This window comes from Rhincodon typus, chromosome 30, assembly GCF_021869965.1.
Source record: "Rhincodon typus isolate 14 chromosome 30, sRhiTyp1.1, whole genome shotgun sequence".
NCBI classification, from domain to species: domain Eukaryota; kingdom Metazoa; phylum Chordata; class Chondrichthyes; order Orectolobiformes; family Rhincodontidae; genus Rhincodon; species Rhincodon typus.
The window spans coordinates 3,389,742-3,411,987 of record NC_063361.1 but is presented as its reverse complement, the minus strand read 5'-3'; the positions used below and the strand labels follow the sequence as shown (position 1 = coordinate 3,411,987).

At 43.7% G+C, this 22,246-nt stretch overlaps 1 protein-coding gene across 1 annotated transcript in view; it reads right to left on the bottom strand.

Moving 5' to 3' along the window:
• The window catches only part of LOC109937225 (solute carrier family 15 member 1-like), a 40,569-nt gene that overhangs the window by 8,969 nt on the left and 9,354 nt on the right, over nucleotides 1-22,246 (bottom strand). The window contains exons 4-8 of the mRNA XM_048614365.1: nucleotides 18,088-18,134; nucleotides 17,150-17,284; nucleotides 14,419-14,536; nucleotides 4,007-4,138; nucleotides 14-121 (exon numbers count right to left, since the gene is read on the bottom strand). Coding sequence (XP_048470322.1) covers nucleotides 14-121; nucleotides 4,007-4,138; nucleotides 14,419-14,536; nucleotides 17,150-17,284; nucleotides 18,088-18,134 — 540 coding nt within the window. The remainder of the gene's footprint in view (nucleotides 1-13; nucleotides 122-4,006; nucleotides 4,139-14,418; nucleotides 14,537-17,149; nucleotides 17,285-18,087; nucleotides 18,135-22,246) is intronic.

The window sequence follows — 22,246 nt, the reverse complement described above, 5'->3', positions numbered from 1 at the left end:
CTGGATCACATACCTGGTCTTTTATTATTGCAATCTCCGCAATCAACACGACTATGAGATTTCCTAAGCCAATTGTAAGAAGCCAAATAGCCATCACAACAGACCTCATCGAGGAAGGAGCCTGCAAAATAAATCGAGAAATAATCTGTTACCAGTGAGAATGATCCCTTCCTACAAAGCACTAAGAGGAAGAAAGGAATCAAAGAATAGGCTGATACAGTGAAATGGAGCAGGGAGCAAGGAAGGCTCGTGTAGAGAATAAACTTTGGCACAGATGGATTGGATTGAATGGACTGTTATGGGGATGTAAATTCTACGTCATTCTGTGTACATCCCCTGTTAAAGTAAACCATAGGTATAGGTGCTTGGGAAGATGGGAGGAGTGTGGGGCACCAGTGACAATATGAGCATTTCTCAAATCCTGTCTATAAAGAGCAAATTTTTTAGTGTTCAACTTCAGTTTTATTCAGAGAACAACTGGGGATCTCAGTCACACAGTGTTACAGCTCTGCAAAACCAACTGTGAGCAGATGTGTTTGCAGTGGTGTGCTGCCACCAATCACAGTGTGAAAGCAGGCCATTTGGCCCATTGAGTCCACACTGACCTTCCAAAAAGCATCCCACACCACTGTAATCCTGAATTCCCAATGGCTAATCCACAAAGCCTGCACATCACTGAAAACTGAGGGGCAATTTAGCATGGCCAATTCACCTGACCTGCACATCTTTGGACTGTAGGAAGAAACTGGAGCACCCATAGGAAACCCCCACAGACACAGGGAGAATGTGCAAACTCCACAGTTGCCGAGTCCCTGGCACTGTAAGGCAACAGTGCTAACCACTGAGCTACCCTGCTACCCTGCTACCCTCCTCCTTTCTACTCTCTTATAAACAATGTCAAATCAGTTTAAACAGCCCCAAGTGGGACATGGTACCAGAAACAAAATCGGTAACAGTGATTAACAGAAACTTACAGAACTGGAATGAAAAGGGATAAAGTCAAATTAAAATAACATTGCCTGATGTGATGATGCACTGTCCCCAAAGACCTCTATTGAGCTGGTGGACACTGCATGCTCCATGGAACTCCAACTGCAGATGTGACCACAAAAGAGGGGCAGATAGTCAGGCACAATGACATCCTCCATGGTCTGCTGCCTTGACCTGTTAGCAACAACTTTGGCCAGGCCCATGAGGAGTCCCTCCAACTTGCCCACCCCCACCCATGCATAAAATGGCCATAGTTCAGGAGTGTGGGGTTGGAGTGCAACAAAAAAAATTTAAAAGTGAGCGCCCTCCACCGCGCCTCTTCCATTGTCTGCTCCACAGCTCTTAACCACCACCCACCCGCCAAACATAATAAAGATAGGCTCCCCCTTGTCCTCACTTTCCACCGCACCAACCTCCGCATCCAACATATCATCCTCAAACACTTCCACCAACTCTAATTAGACCCCACCACATGGAACATCTTCCACTCCCCACCCCTCTCTGCCTTCCGCAAGGACCATTCCCTTTGTCACTCCTTAGTTTGTGCCACATTCCCCACCAATCACTCCAACCCCCCTGTGACCGTAAAAGATGCAACATTTACCCACACACCACCTCCCTCACCTCCATCCAGGGCCATAAACAGTCCTTCCAAGTGAGGCAGAGCTTCACCTACATCTCCTCCAACCTAGTCTATTGTATCCGTTGCTCCCAATGTGGTCTTCTCTACGTCGATGAGACCAAACATAAACTAAGTGACCGTTTCGCAAAACATCTCCAAATGGCTTGTAATGGCCAACCTAACCACCCTGGTCACCACTCATTTCAACTCCCCACCCCACTCCCCTCCAACATGTCCGTTCTCGGACACCTCCAGTGTCGCAGTGACTTGGAACGCAAATTTGAAGAACAATGCCTTATCTTGCGCCTGAGGACCCTACAGCCTGGAGGACTCAACATTGAGTTCTCCAATTTCAAATAACCTTCCCACCCATCCCCTGGCTCCCTTTCCAGCCCCACCACTTCCCTTCCACCTACCAACTGGATTCATCCCTCCCTTTGACCAACCAGGTTGTACCTACCACAGTGTCCACCTATCACCACCATTCCACCTTCACCCCTCCCCCTGTCTTTATCTGCAGCTCTCCCAACCCCCACATCCAGTCCTGAAGAAGGGTAATACCCGAAACGTTGACTGCTCCTTTCCTCCAGATGCTACCTGGCTTGCTGTGTTCTTCCAGCCTCCTGTTTGTCTAAAAGTAAGAATCCCCTTTGTACAAAGCAACATGTTTATCTGGAGAGAGAATCAGAACTGGAGGACCAATTCAGCCCGGCTCCTCTATTCAATCAGATCAAAGCTAGTCTGTACATCAATTCCATTAATCCACCTTGGACTAATATCAGTTCATTCCCTCAACCAACAATAATCTCACTCTTCTAAATTTCATATTACACGCAGTATCCATGAGGTTTTGGGGACAGGTTTCCAAATTTCAACTACATTCAGTGTAAAAGATGCCTCCTGACTTTACTCCTAAACGACGTTCGTCTTGTTTAAAGATAATTGCTTTTTCCTTGATTCTCCCATCAGAAGGATGGCTCTCTTTCTGCCCATCAAATCCTTTAGTTTTAAACATGAGTTGGATTAGATCAAGGTGTGAATAAACCATTACTTTCTTAGACTGGCTCCACCTGATCCTCCCCATTTGCCCTCGTGCTTTTGCCCAGGAACTCATCTAACTCTCCTGGGAATCTCTTTAAGCAGTTCACTGTTAATACCTCACACTTAAGGCATATACAACTCTAAAAGCACCATCCTCTCAGTGGATATTACAATAAGACCTCACCCTCTGGATGTCTGCTACTCTAATACTCCACCCTCTGAGCATCTGTTAATATAACACCATGGTCTCGGAGTGTGATGGTCCACTTCAAGATTGTTAGACTCTTAATTGGTCTGCAAATTCTTCCACGATGCATTATCCTTGATTTTTAAAAATAGGGCTTATTTTTTCATATCACCATCACTGCAAAGAAAGCTATAGATATGGAAGAGGAGGCTGCTCAGGTGTGTTAGGCTAGTTCTAGTCTGAAATTTGCAAATTATTGAACAATTTCTGTTTATTTTATACTACTTCTCACATTTCCCTATGAGTGTTGCCTGTGGTAAATGGAAATTGCCAAATGTCTTGTCTCTCTAGTAAAAAAGGTCCATGATCACGAAAATATAACCAGAACGTAATACGGTGCTCCACTCACACAGAAACAAGCCAAGCTCAACATTACACATCCCCATAACACATTGTAGCAATGTCCCAAATATGGGAATATCCATGATTACTTGAATGAACCAGATTTGTCGTCATTCTGAGCTTGTTCATCACTTTTTACCTAACACAGACATTTCTACATATGCCGCAATGGAACTGCTCAAAGAAGCTTGGGAACGTCCCATTGACCTCCAAAATGGAGCTTCAATCAGCCTTGAGTCTCAGAAACCATCTGCCTATTTTAAAAGTCTTTTTACCTCAACTTCGTATGCAAACATACCTGATTGCAAATCTGACAAAGTCTAATTGATTGAGTCAACCAGGCTTCAGCTCAGACCTTCAACCAATCAGATCCAGTAAAGATAAGGACTGATCCTTTTCCAGTTCCAGCAACAAAAGCAGATTTTTCTTTTGAAATGCCAATAATCTGACACATAGCCAAGAAATCAAATTCACTATGCTGCTGAAAACATGGGTTATGAGAGCAAGGCAGGTAAATATAATTAACATATAGATCAGCCATGATCTAATTGAAAAGTGTTTGAATGACCTTCTCCGTTCCTACATCTGGGAAGAAACCCAAGGTTCCAAACCTTTCACAGCAATATACAAACTTTGAACAAAGTTAAAGTAGGGGAAGATACTCCCAAAGAGACGTTTACTGTTAATCTTGGCTCATGGTTTATTTATTTAATAAACCAGGATAATAGCTGTTCTACATCAATAAAGTCAACTCTAGCCATTACCTGAGTGTATGCCATGTGTAGTCCAGTCACTGCAAAAAGTATCTCAGACATTGAGATTACGAGGTACTGAGGAATCTGCCAAAGCACTGAGACAGTTTTTGGCCAGTTATCAATGTTCACCTGCATAGTGACCTGGCAAAAGAGATAAATCGTTACATCAAGAACATGAACATTTACCGAGAATAGATAAAAACTACCAGCACCAACAAACCTGTTCACCATCTATTCACTTCACTCCACATCTCTCAGTCAGTTTTCCCTCCAGAAATATATTCAAGTGTCTCCTGAGTTCCCATCAACATTAAGTAGCATCAATTTGCTAGGTACAGGGGGGACAAGCTTTCACTCATATATCATTGTAGGGTAATCATATTGTCATGGACTAATGGGCCAACATGGCCTGTTTCTGTGCTGTAAATTTCACCAAATTCTATGTAACTTTTTTGAACATTACCAGGAATACCAAAGCCATTATTTTCAGTGTTCATTACAGAAATTGCCCCTTACCAAGGACACCATCCTTGCCAACAATCCAGATTGCAGCAAACTGTCTCCTTCACTTTGCTTCAAGTTTTGAACCCTATTTTCATCACCTCACTCAGTGATCCATTCCTAACTATCATCATACCACTCAAAATACAATTTCTTTATTTCCTGTAGATAGCTGAAAGTCTTGACCTTCACTCAAACGCAGGAAAATAAATACATTTATATATTTTTGTGTTTGCACATGAGTTTTCATTTTGCATGTGGCCTGGGTGGGATGCTTTTTTGAAGAGTCGATGTGGACTCGATGGACTGAATGGCCTGCTTCCACTCTGTAGGGATTCTATGATTCTACGTCTCTAAACCACATGTATTCATCAACTGAATTCCTAGCCCAGAATCTTAACTACTTTTATTGGATCAGAGTCTCAGCTGGCAGTATTAAAACAAATAGGTTGGTTTGACACAGACTAATAACAAAGTTCAAGTAACCTGTTTTTATATTTGGAAAGTCCTTAACCAGTTGTAATTTCTTATGATTTATCAATTGTTCCCTCTGTAAAATTAGTTCCTGCCAATTGAGTTAATGATGATAATAATCATCGATGATAATAATAATAATGATGATGATAAGGGATTTTAATAAATAAGATTCTCAATTTCCAATTGCAAAAAGGAACATCTTTTGGCATAAAAAAACAACGGAAAGTAATTTGAATAAAACATTTAAGAAAATTGTATTGCCCCCATACGGGACTCACTGCAGCTGCAAGGGGCATTGGGGCATAAGAGTGAGGTGAGGAAGAAAAGCAGCAGTGATTCTGGAAAGTCACAGCTTGCTAATGTGGCAAGAAGCTGCATTGAGATTCTGCCTCAGCGGCAGGCCTTCGTATACCTTTGTATACTCAAACCGGTGGGTTCTACATCTCTGCATTTACCACTGCTGTACTGTTGAGTTCCTGGCACTGCATGAGATCTGCAAACAATTCAAAAATGTCCCTAAAGTGTCACAATAGGCATTAATTGAAATTTAAAGCAACTTAATTAGCTACGTGCCGAGATTGAAAGTGACCTGAAATATTGTGTACTAAGAATAATGTATCAATTGAGTGTATATATGTACATGTTCCACTTGTGATTATGATACCAAGTAGGGAAAGGTTAGGACTCATATATAAGAACTCATATATAAGAGGATGAGCTCTGGTTTACGTTGCATTGGGTATTGTATAATCCATATGGAAAACAGACCAGTCCCGCTCCTTACTTTCCCACCTTAATGTTTACAAAATTAACATTGCCCACCCAACTTGGGGCAGATGGAACAGGGGACTGTGGCTTTCTTAGTACTGGCCCCAGTCAAGCTGAAATTTATAAGCACCATATTTTGTGAGTGGGAACCTAATACCGAAGTGCTAGAGACAGCACAAGCTGTGAAAAGCAGGCCAATGCTCCAGTGCTAATGCTGTGTATTCCTGTCAAAGGAAATATGGATCATTCTAGTAGGGCTGTTGATACAGTCAGTCACTTGGGAAAGCAGAATTTGAACATCGCTGAAAACAAGGACTTGTGACCAAACCTTTTCATCTTTCACTCATCAAGGTAGAATGCCAGATTGGATGGAGGGGAACCAGTAGATGTACTGTAATGTAGTCAAATGGGATTACTTCAGTATGGGAAATCTGGTTAGCATGGACTAGTTGGACCAAAGGCTCTGCTTTTGTGCTGTATGACTATATGGCTATGCAAGAAGGCATTCAACAAAGTACCTTGTGGAAGGCTATGTCATAGGAGTCCATGATGTTGAACATAGTATAGTGTATGGATAGAGAAATGGCAAATAGGCAGGAAACAGTGAATGGGGATAAGGGGCTCTTTTTCAGGTTGGTGACCTGTAACCTGTTAATGGGGATCAGAGCTGGGAGCACAACTATTTTACAATATATATGAATGACTTGGAGGAAAGAAGTGAATGTGCTGTAGTCAAATTTTCAGATGACAGAAAAATATTAGGAAAGGCAGGTTGAGAGACAATGGTACAAACAGTCTACAGAGAGATATTGGTAAGTAAGTGGGCAAAAGGTTGGAAAATGGAGTATGATGTTGAAAAATGTAAAGTTGCTCATTTTGGAAGGGAGAACAAAAGAACAGAATATTATTTAATGGAGAAAAACTGCAGAAAGCTGCAACGCAAAGGGACTTGGGAGGTGGGGGGATTTATGCATGAAACACTGAAAGGTAGCCCACAGGAGCAGCAGGTATTCAGGAAGGCTAATGGAATGTTGGCCCTTTAATCAAGGGGTTTGGAGTGTAAGAGCTGGGAAGTCTTACTGCAACTGTACAAGATGCTGGTGTGACCACATGTGGAGTATTGTGAGCAGTTTTGGTCCCCTTATTTAAGGAGAGATAATATTTCATTGGAGGTGGTTCAGAGAATATTTCACTACCATTATCCTTGTTGTGGAACGTTTATCTTATGAGCAAAGGTTAAATAGTTTAGGACTCTTCTCATTGGAATTTAGAAGAATGAGAAGTGATCTGATTGAAACATATAGGATTATTTAAAAGGCTTGACTGCTGAGAGGATTTTTTTCCCCTCATAGAAAAGTCTGAACCAGAGGGTCTCAGAGAGAAGGGGTGTAAATTTAAGACTTAGATGAGATGGAATTTCTTTTCTCACAGGGTTTTGAATCTTTGGAACTTCTTTCCACAGAGATCTGTGTATATGTTCTTGTGTATGTGTAAGGCTGAGACAGATTTTTGATCAGTAGGGAATATGAGGAATGTTGAATCAACCATGATCCTACTGAATAGCAGAGCCAGCTCAAGGGCTCAAGCCTGCTCCTATTTCCTATGGTCTCATGATCTTACAAAAATGCCAAATATGTATTTTATAATTATTTAATAATGGAGGAAGCACACTGTTTGTCCTTCTCAAAGGAAATTGAGATGGCCAACAAATTTTGGCCCAGCCAGCGACACCCACTTCCTATGAATGAACTACAAAAAAGTTACTGCCAATCCTTCTGATTACTCCCACCCCTACACAATGCAAAGCTGCCACTGTACACCTGTGAAAATTCTGCCTAAGGTTAACTGCTTTCAGATCAGAGTCTGCTATGAGTGTTGGGTCTTTTAGACAGGATGAGTGTGCTGGTCAAGAGTAACAGATTCTATGTCAGTAAGCTACTGGACAGGACTCCAAGAAATCTATTGAATTCCTCATTGAAACCACAAATGCAGAGTGCTGCAGCAGCAGCAGCAAGGAAAGAAAGAACTTGCATTTGGATGACAACAGTCACAACCCCAGGATGTCCTCAAGCCTGTTGCAACCAATTAAGAGCAGGCCCCGTTCCAATGCAGGAAAGGCAAGGGTGCTGTTACTGGGACAAGGTTGACACTTGACGAACAGTCAAGCAGAATATATGGGTGCCAGGAAGGGATAATGAACTGACACAATGCCCTAGGCTTGCCCAGAGCACTGTTTACAATTTGGTCACTGTACTACATGCTGACACAGGATAGGCTACAGAGAAAGGCAAGGAGCATTACAGAAGTCAATAGCATTTAGACTTGACAAAGTGCTCAGAGAGATCTTACTGCATACTTCAGGATTCTAGGATAAATCAAACACAGACAGTACGCTTGGCACTATCATAAACTCAACACAGCAATGTGAATACTTAGATAGAATTGGAAACTTTAGCATGTTCCTTTTTGCTGCAAGCCACCAATGGTTGATGACACCCCAACACAGCTGGAGGCTTCTGCCTGAATCAATTTGGCATGCAGCTAGCCTTGACTTCCCTCTCTGTTCAGATGCTCTGTTTCCCTCACACATTATCCCTTTTATAGATAATGATGGAGGGAAGATGACATTCATAATAAACAGAAGATTGAGCAACAAGATGGCCACTTTGTATGGATATCCAGGCCGTACTACAATTCATGAGAAAGTGCTGAGTGAAACTGTCCCTCATGCTTCCCAATTTAATTTTAAAATTGAATCATTGAACTAATCTGTGCCAAACCTAATTGAAATGGATTAAACAGAAAACTGCTGTCCTTCTTTCCTTTTTGCTGTTTCACTAGAAATCATATTTATTCTTCTATCATCTGGGAGGTATTTTGGATTTAAATTTCTGGCCAGAGGATTTTTTTTTGTAAGTTGGAATGGTGCAGAGTTAACTAGTCCATAGAGGTTTGGCAAGGAATTGTATGAGGCTAATGGAATTATACCTGGCTTTCCACAAATAATGGAACATAATAAAGAGCAAGTGAATAATATATACTTCTTTTCAAGCAACAATGGCTTCATTGTTCCCTGCAACTAATTCCCCAGTAGCTTAGCCATTAGATAAGACAAACATAACAGTAAGTTCAGCATTATGCAGAGAACTCCTCTAGAAAGAGGATGTGTGTGGCTCTTGAGCAAGGACAGGATCCCTTGTGCAATATTCAGCGAGATCTCTTTGAAATGTGAGCTGGCCTTTATCAATCTGATAGTAAACAGCCTAAAACTCATTCCTATTTTGTAATGGAGTTGAAATGGAGGTGATGAAATTACCCAACTCTACTGAAAGATGAGTGACCCAGGGTCTATAGAACGCCCTAGTGTTATTTTAACTACCCTATGAACAAAGCTCACACCAAATACTGTGCACTAAGTACAATTTTACATATTTTTATGATGCCAAATGGAACAGGAGTAACTCTTGGAGAATAATGTGGGCCACCACTGCAGAATGGACCTAAATTGCACAAACCAAAAGGTGGATTCTACATAAGGTGTCTAATTTTTCTTGTTCAGTCATGGAATGTGGGAGTCAGTTATTGCCAATCATTAACTACCCTTGAGAGCAGTTAAGAGTCAATCACATACATGTTCCTGCTGCATATGGCTACATTTTTGTTTGTCTAGCACTCAGAATGGTCTTGATGCCCAATGACAGACTTGGAGTACTCCAACAGACAGCCATCTGATAGTCAAAATCTGTTCCTCAGGATGAATAAAGTAGATGATGTGTAATCTGTGAAGTTAATGCCAGATGGAATAGTTGAAGTGATTAACGGAAAACTATTTAAACACATGGGAAAAAAGAAGGGGTGGATTTACTAATCGGCTGACATGAAGGAGGGTGGGAGAACGCACAAATATATGATGAGGAGTGGAAGGAGGCCATTTGGCCCCTCAAGCCTGCTGTACATATGATAAGACCTGACCTGATACTGACCTCAACTCTACTTTCCCGACTTTATGAAAATATTGTGAAAATTATGAAACTTTTATGAAAATATTCAATGACCCTCTCTCCACAGCTCTCTGTGGAAGAGAATGTCACTCACTAACGGCCGGCCCTCTAACAAGTGCAGCCGGGGCTAATGACAGCCAAGTTGCCAGTGCCTCATAAATCATGATAAAAAGAATGAAATAAAAAAGAGTGAATAGGAAGTTATGCTTAGACAGTACCAGACTTGGATTGCAAGCGAGGTTAAATCAGGAAGAATGGAGGACTAAGAGACTACAGGCAAACTCTTAAGGGTCTGACCAATGAGGGCTTTGGCAATATATGATGCAAAATTGGAGAGAAGTCCGACAACTTTATCACAGTCCAGTTTTTATGTTTGAACTGGCATGACAAGTTTCTCACTGGGTGACAGTGAGATCAGAATTGCTGGAGATCGATGCTGGTTAAATACCTTGTTAACATCACAACTTGCCTCATTAATATTCAGACTCCCCCTCCCACAAACTCAAACAATATCAGAAAAACTTCACAATGAAATCAGACCAGGTGCCTGGCGAATTCAGCTCACTGCTTACTCCAAACGACTTTCATGCTGGACAGTGGGCAACAAAATCTCAGGGCATGATCAACAGGGAGCAGCCATATGTACTCCTCCCATCACGACCATCCTGGCATATCTATACACTGGCAGTGCGCACTGATAACACAGAATTAAATTGCAGGAAGCACAATCAACGAGCAATGAAAGGCTACAGCAGAGGCACTTTGTGCTTGGGGACAGGCACCCAGCTCAAAGACTGGACCAGCCTGGGTCTTAGGGCTGCTGTCTTGTTGTCTTGGCACTCACTCACTTAGTGACTATGTGTATGCTCATAGCATCCATAGACTGCACTTGCCAATTAGTGCAGTCACAAAAACAGGCAGCTTGCCTTGTGCTAAGCAGTCATTAGTTTAGGGGGTTCTTGCTACTGAGCAGTGTGCGACATCAACTTCACACCTCATCTTGTGCAGCAGTTTCTGCAGCAAACTCTCTGCATACAGTAAATGCAGGTTAGCCAGGACCTCCCCCCAAGGAACCAAAAAAACTTTTCACATCAGTGTGGTTTACTGCATCCGCTGCTCCCGATGTGGCCTCCTCTACATCGGTGAGTCCAAGTGGAGACTTGGAGACCGCTTTGTGGAGCACCTACACTCGATTCACGACAAACAACTGCACCTTCCAGTCGCAAACCACTTCAACTTCCCCTCCCACTCCTTTGACGACATGTCCATCCTGGGCCGCCTCCAGTGTCACAATGATGCCACCCGGAAACTGGAGGAACAGCACCTCATATTCCGCCTTGGGAGCCTACAAACCAATGGTCTCAATGTGGACTTTACCAGTTTCAAAATCTCCCCACACCCCAACCTCATCCCACGTCCAACCCTCCCTCTCATCCCTGCCTCGTTGACCTGACACAACCTGTCCATCTTCTCTCCCACCTATCCACCCCTCCCGCCTCACTGACCAATCCCCACCACTGCCTATCTGCACTCACTTATCACCATCCCACCTACATTCCCCAGCCCCACACTGCTACTTCTGATGCTGCCTGGCGCGCTGTGCTCCTCCAGCTCCACACTGTGTTATCTCTGATAGAATTGAATGTGATTAGGTGTCCAGTTAGCAATTTATTGTTCAGGACGTCCATGCCTCTGCAGTCCAAGGAGTGGATCACAGTCCATCTGTTGGCTCTGTAGTGGAAGCTCTAGTGGATAGGGCTAATGTGGTCAGGGAGATATACAGGCACTAAACAGGAGTCTGGGCACATCTTGCCCCGGGTGGTGAAGAGGGTGTGAGCCACATGACCATAATAACATCAAAAACACTTATGCAGAAACTGATGATGAAACAGCCTTTTTCACGATGCCCCCAAAGTGCCCTCAATAAGTTTCCTTCCTTGTGGCCTTCCCACTACGCCTCAGTGGCTGGGATGGAGGGAGCTTACTCTGATGTAGAGCCCATTGGTCCTGGAGGGTTGGTGGCCGACACTGAGATGCTTGTATCTCAGCCAGAGGCAAATTGACCCTCCCTGACTTGAACAGCCAAGGGGCTGGCAGGGGGCAGGTAGGGTGGAGGTGAACTGCCCAGTCACCTCTACAATCTCCTGAGAGGAAAGTACAGAGGGGCCAGTGTACGGTACCACCTCTGTCTGGGTGCCTCCAGGCACTGCCCCGTCTCCTTGAGAGGATGGGGCATCTGGACTGTTGGCCAGGTTCCCTGTCCCCCTGACCCCATGCCTTTGGTCCTGAGGGCTAATAGCTGGGATGATGAGAGTGTAGGCGTGTGCACCTCTCCAACAGACCCTGGAGGGACAGACGGTCCCAGTCAGACTGTCACATGACCGTCTGCACTGCCCCAGCTTCTGGCCAATGAGGGCCATTGTGTCCCACGTCCCTGCCTGCTGCTCATGCCCCTCCCTGTGCATGTGGGTGAAGTCCCTGATGGTCAACACCACAATCCTCTCCTGTCTGGGCCTGAGCAGGTGCCCGGTCTCTGACCATCCTCCCAGTGCCCAGCGACCTGGGCCACGTCTTCCTCATCATCTGTGGAACTCTCACTATGAGCCACTCACCAGATTGTGCTCCCACACTCTGTGTCTATGGCTCCCATCACAGTGTCAGTATCTGGGCTGGGAGAGGGTGCAGGAAGCAGCTTTGCTGATGCTTCCTCTGAGGCCTCGGTACTCTCATCCTGAGAAGTCCAGGAGGGAGCTGCAGGGGAAGCTGGGCGTTTTTCCATAAAGATCACGGGAAAACTAGCAGAATCTGCAGGTGTCGAGACCAGTGGATTGAAGAAGTGTGTAATGATTGAGAATGATAGTGGGTTATTGTGAGAGTTGCATCGGTTGGGGGACATCAGTCCCACAGGAGGGGTCCCAGACTTCTCTAGTGAGGGTCAGGATTCTCTCCTCAAGGTGGGGTGGTTTGAGCACACGTGTTGGGATATTCCTCTGCCCATACAGGCTCTCTCTGCTCTGTTGTGGGCTGTCTTCTCCTTTAATGAGCAAAAGGGGATCAATGAGTGAGATGGCAGTGGCTGCCACAGCTATTAGACCTGCTGCACATAGAGGAAACAGAGTGAGGTATTGCAAGGGTGTTGAGGAGGAAGCACACAAGGTTATGGTGTGGGAAGTTGGGGAAACCAAGTGAGGGAAGGCATTGCATGCAACAGTGAGAGTGGCAGAGTCTGGGTGGGAAGTGGGTGCAGTAGCAGAGAAAGGTTGGGCGTGAGGTGACAGACAGGAGTGTGGCAGAGTGGAGAAGGGACCTTCTTTCTGACAAAGCTGGTTTGGACCAGAATCTGATAGCACAACCTCCTTTGCCAGTCCTCCAGGAATAATACTCTTGTCCTGTGGACCACCCCCCTCAACTGGGGCCTCTAGGTCCCTGCCACTGAATTGCAGTACCATTTTCACCTTCTCCAGCATGTTCACAATCTGCCTGTCACTGACTCAGGACAGCTTCGGGAACCCAGTGCTGATGTGGGTACACAACAGCTTTTTAAAGATGGAGCAGGCACAAGGGGGGGCCAGTCTTTCAGTGTATGCCTGCCAAGTAGCAAGATGCTCCAGGAATGGCACACAGTAAGATGATTTGTAAATTGGATGTAAGAGATGCCATGGAGCCAGTGAAGCTAATTAATGCAGAACTTGGTAGAATAGAATTTGGTAAAAATTAGCCAAATAGTTCCATTTCACATTAACAATTAATTTATCTCCTTCAAATATTGATTCAGTTTCCCTTTAAAGGATACTACAGACTGAAGGAATTTGAACGTTGCTGAAAGCAGATGAGAAGTCAAAGCTTTTCGAATTGCACTCTCCAGGATTATTGGCAAGTAATTGACTTGAAAAAGAGACATCAGTTTTTTTACACATCTGATTTTTGCACCTTAATCCCATTAAGTGAAAATGGAAAGCTTTTAATCTCATTTCCTTTTAGCAATGCTTAAGTACTGTACATCCAAGCAACTTGTTTATACTTATTTATGGGGGAGGTGACAACCCAGTGGTATTATCACTGAACTATTAATCCAGCAACCTGGGTAACGTTCTGGGAATCCAGGATTAAATCCTGCAACAGCAGATAGAGGAATTTGAATTCAATAAATGTATGGAATGAAAAGTCTAATGATGACCATTGCCCTACAGCAATGTGGTTGACTCTTAACTGCCCTCTGGGCAAATAGGGATGAGCAATAAGTGCTGGTCTAGTCAGAGATAGCCTCCTCCTGAATGAATTAAACTGAAGGAGCAATAACTACAATAGTAGAGATCATTTTGGCAAGAAAAAGCTCATACAGAAAACAAAAAAGATCACCACAGATATTGAAGGGTAGACATGAAAAATGCCTGTCAAATATTGACCTTTCTTTATATCCTGACCAGGACTATGAGAGGTGTTAGAACAACCTCCCCAGTCATGGGAGAAAAATACCAGTCTTAGGCAAACTCGGTCTTTATGAGAAATTCTATTTCTGAAGATTCTTTCACATGAAGGAGGAAATCAAGCATCTGGAAGCACCTTCAGTGTGAATGGAGAAGATGTGGAAGTTCCAGTCACTGCCAGAAACCCAGGATGTGGCCCAATGTGTTGGATGGGAGTTACGCACGCTGTCTCCTCAGTCATACTTACATTGTTAGTGTGATTAGCTTGATAGATAACAATTGTATAAACACCTCTGTCCTTCAGTTCAACTTCTCCTTCAACATGAAGAAAATTTGGACCAACTCCAGAAAGCTGGAAAGAACACCTGAGGTAAAGGGACACATAAAACATAGTTACATCAGGGCTAAGGATTAATAACAGCCTGTCTGAAAGCAGTTCAAGGACTCTCACTGTACAATATTAGCAGCAATTCAGACAGAAATAAGGCTGCCTATTTGTGTGAGTTTGTTTATCTTTCATAATATGTGGATGTCTGAATGAACGTGTGTGAATTGTTTATGCTCATCTGTCTAATGATGCTGCATAACTACATGTTTTAATGTACTTTTCTGTATATATGTGTGTATGCCTATCTACTTACTGGATTTTTGTCTATTATGAAGAACTGCATGGAAAGTGTAACACAGGAACAGGCTGTTGGCCTAACCAGTCTACACTGTTCTTTGTCATAGAGTCATACAGCACTGAAACAGGCCCTTTGTCTATGCCGAACAGATTTCCTAAACTGAACTAGTCCCATTTGCTTGCGTTTAGCCCATGTCCCTCTAAACATTTCCTATCCTTGTATCTGTCCAAATGTCTTTTAAGTGTTGTAATTGTATCCGCCTCTACCACTTATTCTGACAGCTCATTCCCTATACGAACCACCTTCTGTGTGAAAAAGTTACCCTTCAGGTCCTTTTTAAATGTTTCCTCTCTCACCCTATACCTTTGCCCTCTACTTTTGGACTCTCCTACCCTGGGGTAAAGGCCTCGGCTATTCTCCTTATCTATGCCCCTTGTGATTTTATAAACCTCTATAAAGGTCATCTCTCAGCCTCCTACACACCAGGGAAAAATGTCTCAGCCTATACGGCCTCTCCTTATTAGTCAAACAAAATATATTTTTCAAACAGGAGTCAGCAGAACAATTAGAGCAATGAGCCAAATGCAGTAGGTCGAGTATATGGGGTATAAATTGAAAACTAGATGTGGGATTTATACCTCTTGGCTTCAATCATTTTGGTATTAAGGAAATATTACAATAAAGAGTGAATAGCCATTCATAAGAATATAGGAAATAGTCCTCTACACAGTCAAAAACCCCAGTCCTGAGTGCTCACCCTATCCTTTTCTCACCATCCAATCCTCTACCCCATTCTTAAATATTGACAAGGCCTCAACGGTGACACCTCTCCCACCTCCATGAGCTAACTAAAGGTAAATACATCCCTAAGTCAATACATTACTTGTGGGTTTCAAACTGAGCGACCCACCTCATAAGGGACAGAACATCCATGTGTCAATTTAAATCAGCCTCTTCCACAGTGAAATTATGATGTGACAGTTGTAGCATGAGTTCCCAAGGCCTCTGGAAAATGGAGGCTACAGCTGCAGGGTAAAGCAGGTAATTGCTTTTTAGGTAGAGAAGTCCTCCTGCGACAAGTTTCTCAAGGAAGCCTTCAGTGTCCCAGTTGGCCTTCATAAGTCTCTCTTCAGCCCCACCGATGTACGGTGATCTGCCTTGCCCCACCACTGCTCCTGACAAGCCCAGATCTCTCGCTCCTCTCTCAAGTGCTGGAGACTGTCTTGAGCTTCCCTGACAGTGTCCTCCTGCCAGGCTCACTCTGCAGCCAGGCAACCTACTAGTTGTCTAGCTGCAAGGCCTGAAACTGAAGTTTTTACAAAATCCAGCCATCCAATTCAACAGAATCCCTACTACTCCGGCCTTGCTGGGTTTTCCCAGCCAACTTTGGGGCCATGTAATTCTTCACCAATTTACTGCTTGGAAGTGGCCTGGTGGAAACCCACTCGTACCTCCATGCCTTTGTATTTGTATGTCTCTGTGTCAGTGGAGATTATGTACTTAACTTTGTAATTGGACTTCACAAGCTTCTAAATAGTGATTGATTAATTCAATCAATTAAGATCAAGGTTGTAAAGAAGTCTGCACTAATGAGGTTAAAAAAGAGTGACATCCTGGTCCCAGCGTGAACATACACCCCTAGGGTCAGTTTACATTTTTCAGAATTGCTAGGATAACATTCTGACAGAGCTAATGGACCTTGGGGGTCCTGGAAGTGCAATATGACAACCTTACAGATTATTCTCCAAAGATCATAGGAGCATATGAAATAGCCAGAAACAGAAGCTACTAAAACTAGCTCCACAACGGCTAGTATCTTCATTTCTATGTGGTTCTTTTCTGGTTTTTCCATCTGGGTAGGAGCAGGACTAGGTCATTCAGACCATTGCACAAGTGTCGCATTGACTCGGAATGCAAATTTGAAGAACACCTTATCTTCTGCTGGGCACCCTACAGCCTGGAGGACTCAACGTTGATTTCTCCAATTTCAATTAACCTTCCCATCCATCCCCCGGCTCCCTTTCCAGCCCCACCTCCTCCCTTTCATTCCACCTTCTGACCCTTCCTTCCAGCCACCAACTGGATTCATCCCTCCCATCGACCAACCAGGTCATACCTACTACCAGTGTCCACCTATCACCACCATTCCGCCTCCACCCCTACCCCCGCTTCTTTATCTGCAGCTCCCCCTACCCCCACATCCAGTCCTGAAGAAGGGTAATACCCAAAACGTTGACTGCTCTTTCCTCCGGATGCTGCCTGGCCTGCTGTGTTCTTCCAGCCTCCTGTTTGTCTACCTTGGATTCCAGCATTTGCAGTTTTTATTGTCTCTAACCATTGTACATTTCTTACCTGCCAAGTTTAATAGGTGTGTACAGTGATGGGACAAATGGTCTCACATCCAGATCTGTAACACTGTTCGGTTCACATGTCAGCCTCAGAGATTTGTTGCTGCTGGTGTCTGGTACTTCCAGCACGGGAAAGATCCTGCAGATGATACAATCTGTTGATGCACAACACTTCATAATCCGAGCAATCATTCGGATCTAATTAACAGGTCATGAACTAGTTACCTCTAAAGCTGCTGCCTACTACATCAGACATCCTGAAGGTACATTAATTTACCAACTATATTCACCCGGGGGCTTATTCGCTATAATCCCAGCCATATTGTGCAATCATCAGCAAACATCTCCACTTCATAATGGAAGGAATGTCATTGATGAAGCAGCTGAAGATGGTTGGGCCGAGGACACTACCCTGAGGTTGCTGGCTCTTGTGCTGCAGTCGTATTACTCCAACCTCTGAGTTAAGAGGCCTGGGCTCAAATCTCACCTGCTTCAAAAGTATGTAATAATGTTCTGAACAGGTTGATTAGATACTATCTACCCTGAGGGTGTGGCCTCTTGTGGTAGTATAGTTGAGCCAGGAGACCTGGCTTCAAGTCCTACCTTCTCCACAGGTGTGGCTGAACAGTTTTAATTTAAAATAATTACCTTGATAAACTCCTGCAGCAATGACCTAGAACTCAGATGATGCAGTTTAATATCTAATTGCTCCAGTATATCCAGCCTCCCTGCGCTTTATAGTCCAATCACTTCAGCACTTTGCACTAATGTGCAATTCCAAGCTGGATGTAGATATTGTCTCTATACATGCAGAAACCCTCTACAATGCCTCAATTGTACCTATTCATGGAGATGCCCTCTACAAACCCCCAGTACATGCAGATCTCTTCTGCAGTGACCATCAACAGCGAGCAATACATCCAAGTTCAGAAAATCACATACCGTACCAGAGCTGAATTATCCAAAACCTTCAAATTGTTGTCAGGAATCTGGAGGAATAACAATAATTACAAATATTGCTATAATAACAGGATTGAAAATCCATGGTTACTTGGGCATCTTTAAAAGTTCTGCCCATTACCATTAGGGATTCAGAAAGAACAACTGTCACTTTCAAATATTTCTGAATCAGTTTCAGCACAAGGTCAATAGAAAGCAAATTTCACTCTGTGCTGCCCTCAAACTGGACTCCCAGGACAGGGACTACATGAGGTCAGATATAGAGTAAAACTCCTCTACACTGTCTCTATCAAATATCCCAGGACAGGGACAGCACGGGCTTGGGTATAAAGTAAAGCTCCCTCTACAATTCCCACCAAACACACCCACGATAGGTATAGCATGGGGTTAGACACGTAGAAAACTCTTGACTGACTCTTACTTAAACTGACTCTTAAATCCCCCGGAAATGGCCTGGCAAGCCCCCAAGTTCTATTAAATCACATCAAAGGATTGAAACCAGAGGGGTCATCCAGCATTGATCTAGGCACTGGAAACAAGAATGACAAATCCAGCTGTGTCAGCCCTGTAAAGTCTCCTCACTAACATCTGGGGAGATTGGGGGAAGCAGTCCCACAGATGAGTCAAGGCACTGCTTGACACAGTAATACTCACTGAATCAGAACTTGGAGACAAGGTGATTAGATGATGAAGGAGGTAAGGGAACAGAGCAAAGAATTTCAATGCCCATCACCAAAACTGGTTAGGTTCCATCATTATTGACTGAGCTGGCTGAGTCCTTCATTCACTGTTGCCAGTTTGGGTCTGTGGCATATAGTTAAGGAACCAACAAAATGGAAAAACCTGTTTTTATTTGATCCACATACCTGCTGCAGATGTACCTGTCCATTGTAGCTCTGGTGGGAGTGGTCACTGTGCATCCCTTGTCCTAAGTTCACATTAAAACCACCCTCTATCATATTGTGTGGCACTGCTAACTGTGATCCTCTCATTCAGGATGCACCATGAGCTATCAGCAGCAAAAATGCAACTTCACAGTCCAGCATATCCCTTATACCCTAAACTACCATCAAGCCAGGGGAAGCCCGGTTCAGTGAAGGGTGCAGGAGGGCATGCCAGGAACACCCCCAGGCATATCTAAAAGATGAGAGCTCAAACTGATGGAGCTGCAACTCAGGACTACCTGCTTGCAAAACAGCGTAAGTAGCAAGTGATAATCAGGGCTAAGTGATCTCACAAACAATGGATCAGATCTAAGCTCTGCAGAGCTTCCACATCAAGTTGTGAGTGGAATTGGAGACTTAAACAATTGACAGAAGAAAGAGGCTCCACTATGGTCCCTATACTCAATGATGGTGGAGCCCAGCACATTAGTGTAAAACATGGCTGTAGCAATCATACTCAGCCAAAAATGCTGAGTAGCTGATTCATCTCAGTCTTCCTCTGAGGTCCTCAGAATCACAGATGCCAGTCTTCAGCCAACCCAATTCACTCCACGTAACATTAAGAAATGGATGAAGGCACTGGATACTGCAAAGACTTTGGGCCCTGACAACATTCTAGTAATAGTACTGAAGACTTGTGCTCTAGAACAAGCTGAGCCCCTAGTCAAGCAGCCAGTACAACTATAATGTGGAAAAAGAAATCTGACTTGGAAATTGCTGATATAAAACAAAGAACTGCAGATGCTGATGATGTGAAACAACAAGGGGAAATTACTGAAGAAACTCAGCATCTGTGGAAAGAAAACAGAGTTATCTTTTTGAGTCCAGTGACCTTCAAGAAGAGTCACTGGATTCTAAAGACTAACTCTAGAAATTACTATACCACAGAATCACTACAGTGCGGAAGCAGGCCATTCAGCCCATCAACTCCACACCTATCCTCCCACCCAGACCCACTACCCTCCCCATACCCATGGCCAAACCACCTATCCTGCACACCTTTGGACTGTGGGAAAGAACTGGAGCACCCAGAGGAAACCCACACAGACACAGGGAGAATATGCAGTGTCTACATAGACAGTCACCTGAGGGGTGGATTTGAACCCAGGTCCCTGGCACTGTGAGGCAGCAGTGCTAGCCACTGAGCCACCATGCCACAGGTCTGCTTTTGATCATCAGTAATGTAATGGAAGGGAGCTCAGCAAAAGTACAGTCAATGGGAACCAGGGGAAAACTCTTCACTGGTTGGAGTCATACAAAGAGGATGGTTGTAATTTTCAGGTGAATAACCTAAGTCTCGGGACGTCACTGAGGAGTTCCTCAGGGCAGCGTCCTAGGCCCAACCATCTACAACTGTATCATGAATGACTGTCTCACTATCGTAAGAGCAGAATTGGGGATGTTTGCTGCCAAATGCACAATATTCAGTGCCATCCATGAATCTTCAGATACAGCAAGACAGAGTCAGTCTTGTGTGACAAGTAACATTTGTGTCACACATACCAGGCAATGACCATCTCTAACATGAGAGAATTAAACCGTCTTCTTTTGATATTTTTCACAATGATTTAAAATATCATCTGTGGACTTTGAACAATTTCATCACCCTGATTTTAATTCCCTGGAACTTTCAGGGAATGAAATAGTTGGGACCAAAAACAATGAGTTTGAATGCCCAAAGGGATCTCTGGACACACCAAGGTTGGCCACGTTTCATGAAACCAACATGGATTAAACTAAGGATAGTCTGAGCTAAAATTAATTTCCCCAAAGGTAATGAAGCCAGCCCGGCATCTCCATAGGAGCATGTATGTCCTTATTTCCTATTGATTTACACCATTCTGAGAATCTTCACACATTGGAGATGATACATTGCCTGTAATTGTCAAAGCTGGACACAATAACAGCAACACACAGGAAATTTACGAGCAGTTTGTATTTCAAGGTGTTTCATGGCACACCAAGATGAAACAAATTATTGACTGCAGTACAGAACACAGTTTGGCAGAGGCTCTCTCTCTCTCTCTCTGTCTTTCAACAAAAAAAAAATGCCTGGTGATACCACTGAGAACAGAACTTAAAAGACAACTGCAATATTTGCTGTAGCTGACAGTCGAAGAAATCAACTAACCAATTGTGGTCTCAGGTGAGAACTGCATGTGTCAAGGATAACCAGAAGGTCTCTAATCTGTAAATTCTTTCATCTTCTTGTGTGCCAGCTATATCCCTTGAAATTTTGTCTTTGTATGTCTATATGAGCGCCTACGTGACTCACAAAGACTGCACACTTGACATTACACATTCATTGCAGATATTTTCTTAGGGTTAGCAGGAAATAAACATGTTCTTCCTTTAAATCAAGAAAGCCTTGTGATTGCTTCCTTCCTGCTGCAGTAATAATTAGTTCACTACATTTAGCCTGAAAGCAGCATAGTCTCCCGCTGAAAAGAACTTAAACCTTTCTTACAATCCAAGAAGGCTGAAAAGATGGCGGTCAGTTCAATGTTTCTCACCTGGTTATAAAGCACTCAGTGGCATGAGCATTACTGACCACCCCCAAACTAACATCAGAATTGTACTAGCCTCACAAATACTGTGGCTGCAATTTGAGGAGACAGTGGCATAGTGGTAATGTCACTGGATTAGTCCTCCAGTGGCCCAAGCTAATGCTATGTGGAAAAAGATTTAAGTCCCACCATGGTAAGTAGTGGAATTGACATTACATTAGTCAATCTGGAATATAAAGTTAGCCTCAGTAATAGTCTCATTAGTTACTGTAAAAATCCACCTGGATTTCTACCCACCTGTTTCAAAAAAAATGTAGATGTGCAAAAGGACTCAGGTATCCTTGTCAATAAGTCACAGATGGCTAAAATGCAGGTTCAACATGCTATTAGGAAGGCTAGTGGAAAGTTAGCTTTTACTGGAAGAGGATTTGTGTTCAGGAGTAATGAAGTTGTGTCTCAATTGTAGAGGATCTTGGTTAGACTGCACCTGGAGAACTGTGTACAATTTTGGTCTCCTCTCTCAGGAAATATATTATTGCTGTTGGAGGAGTTGAGGTTGGTTGGCTCGCCCAGCTGGTTTGTTGTTCCGCAGACGTTTCGTTACCGTGCTTGGTAACATCCTCAGTGCAGCCTCTGATGAAGCGTCGGTGTGTTTTCCCGCCTGGTTTTTAAACTCTGGGGTCCGTTGCG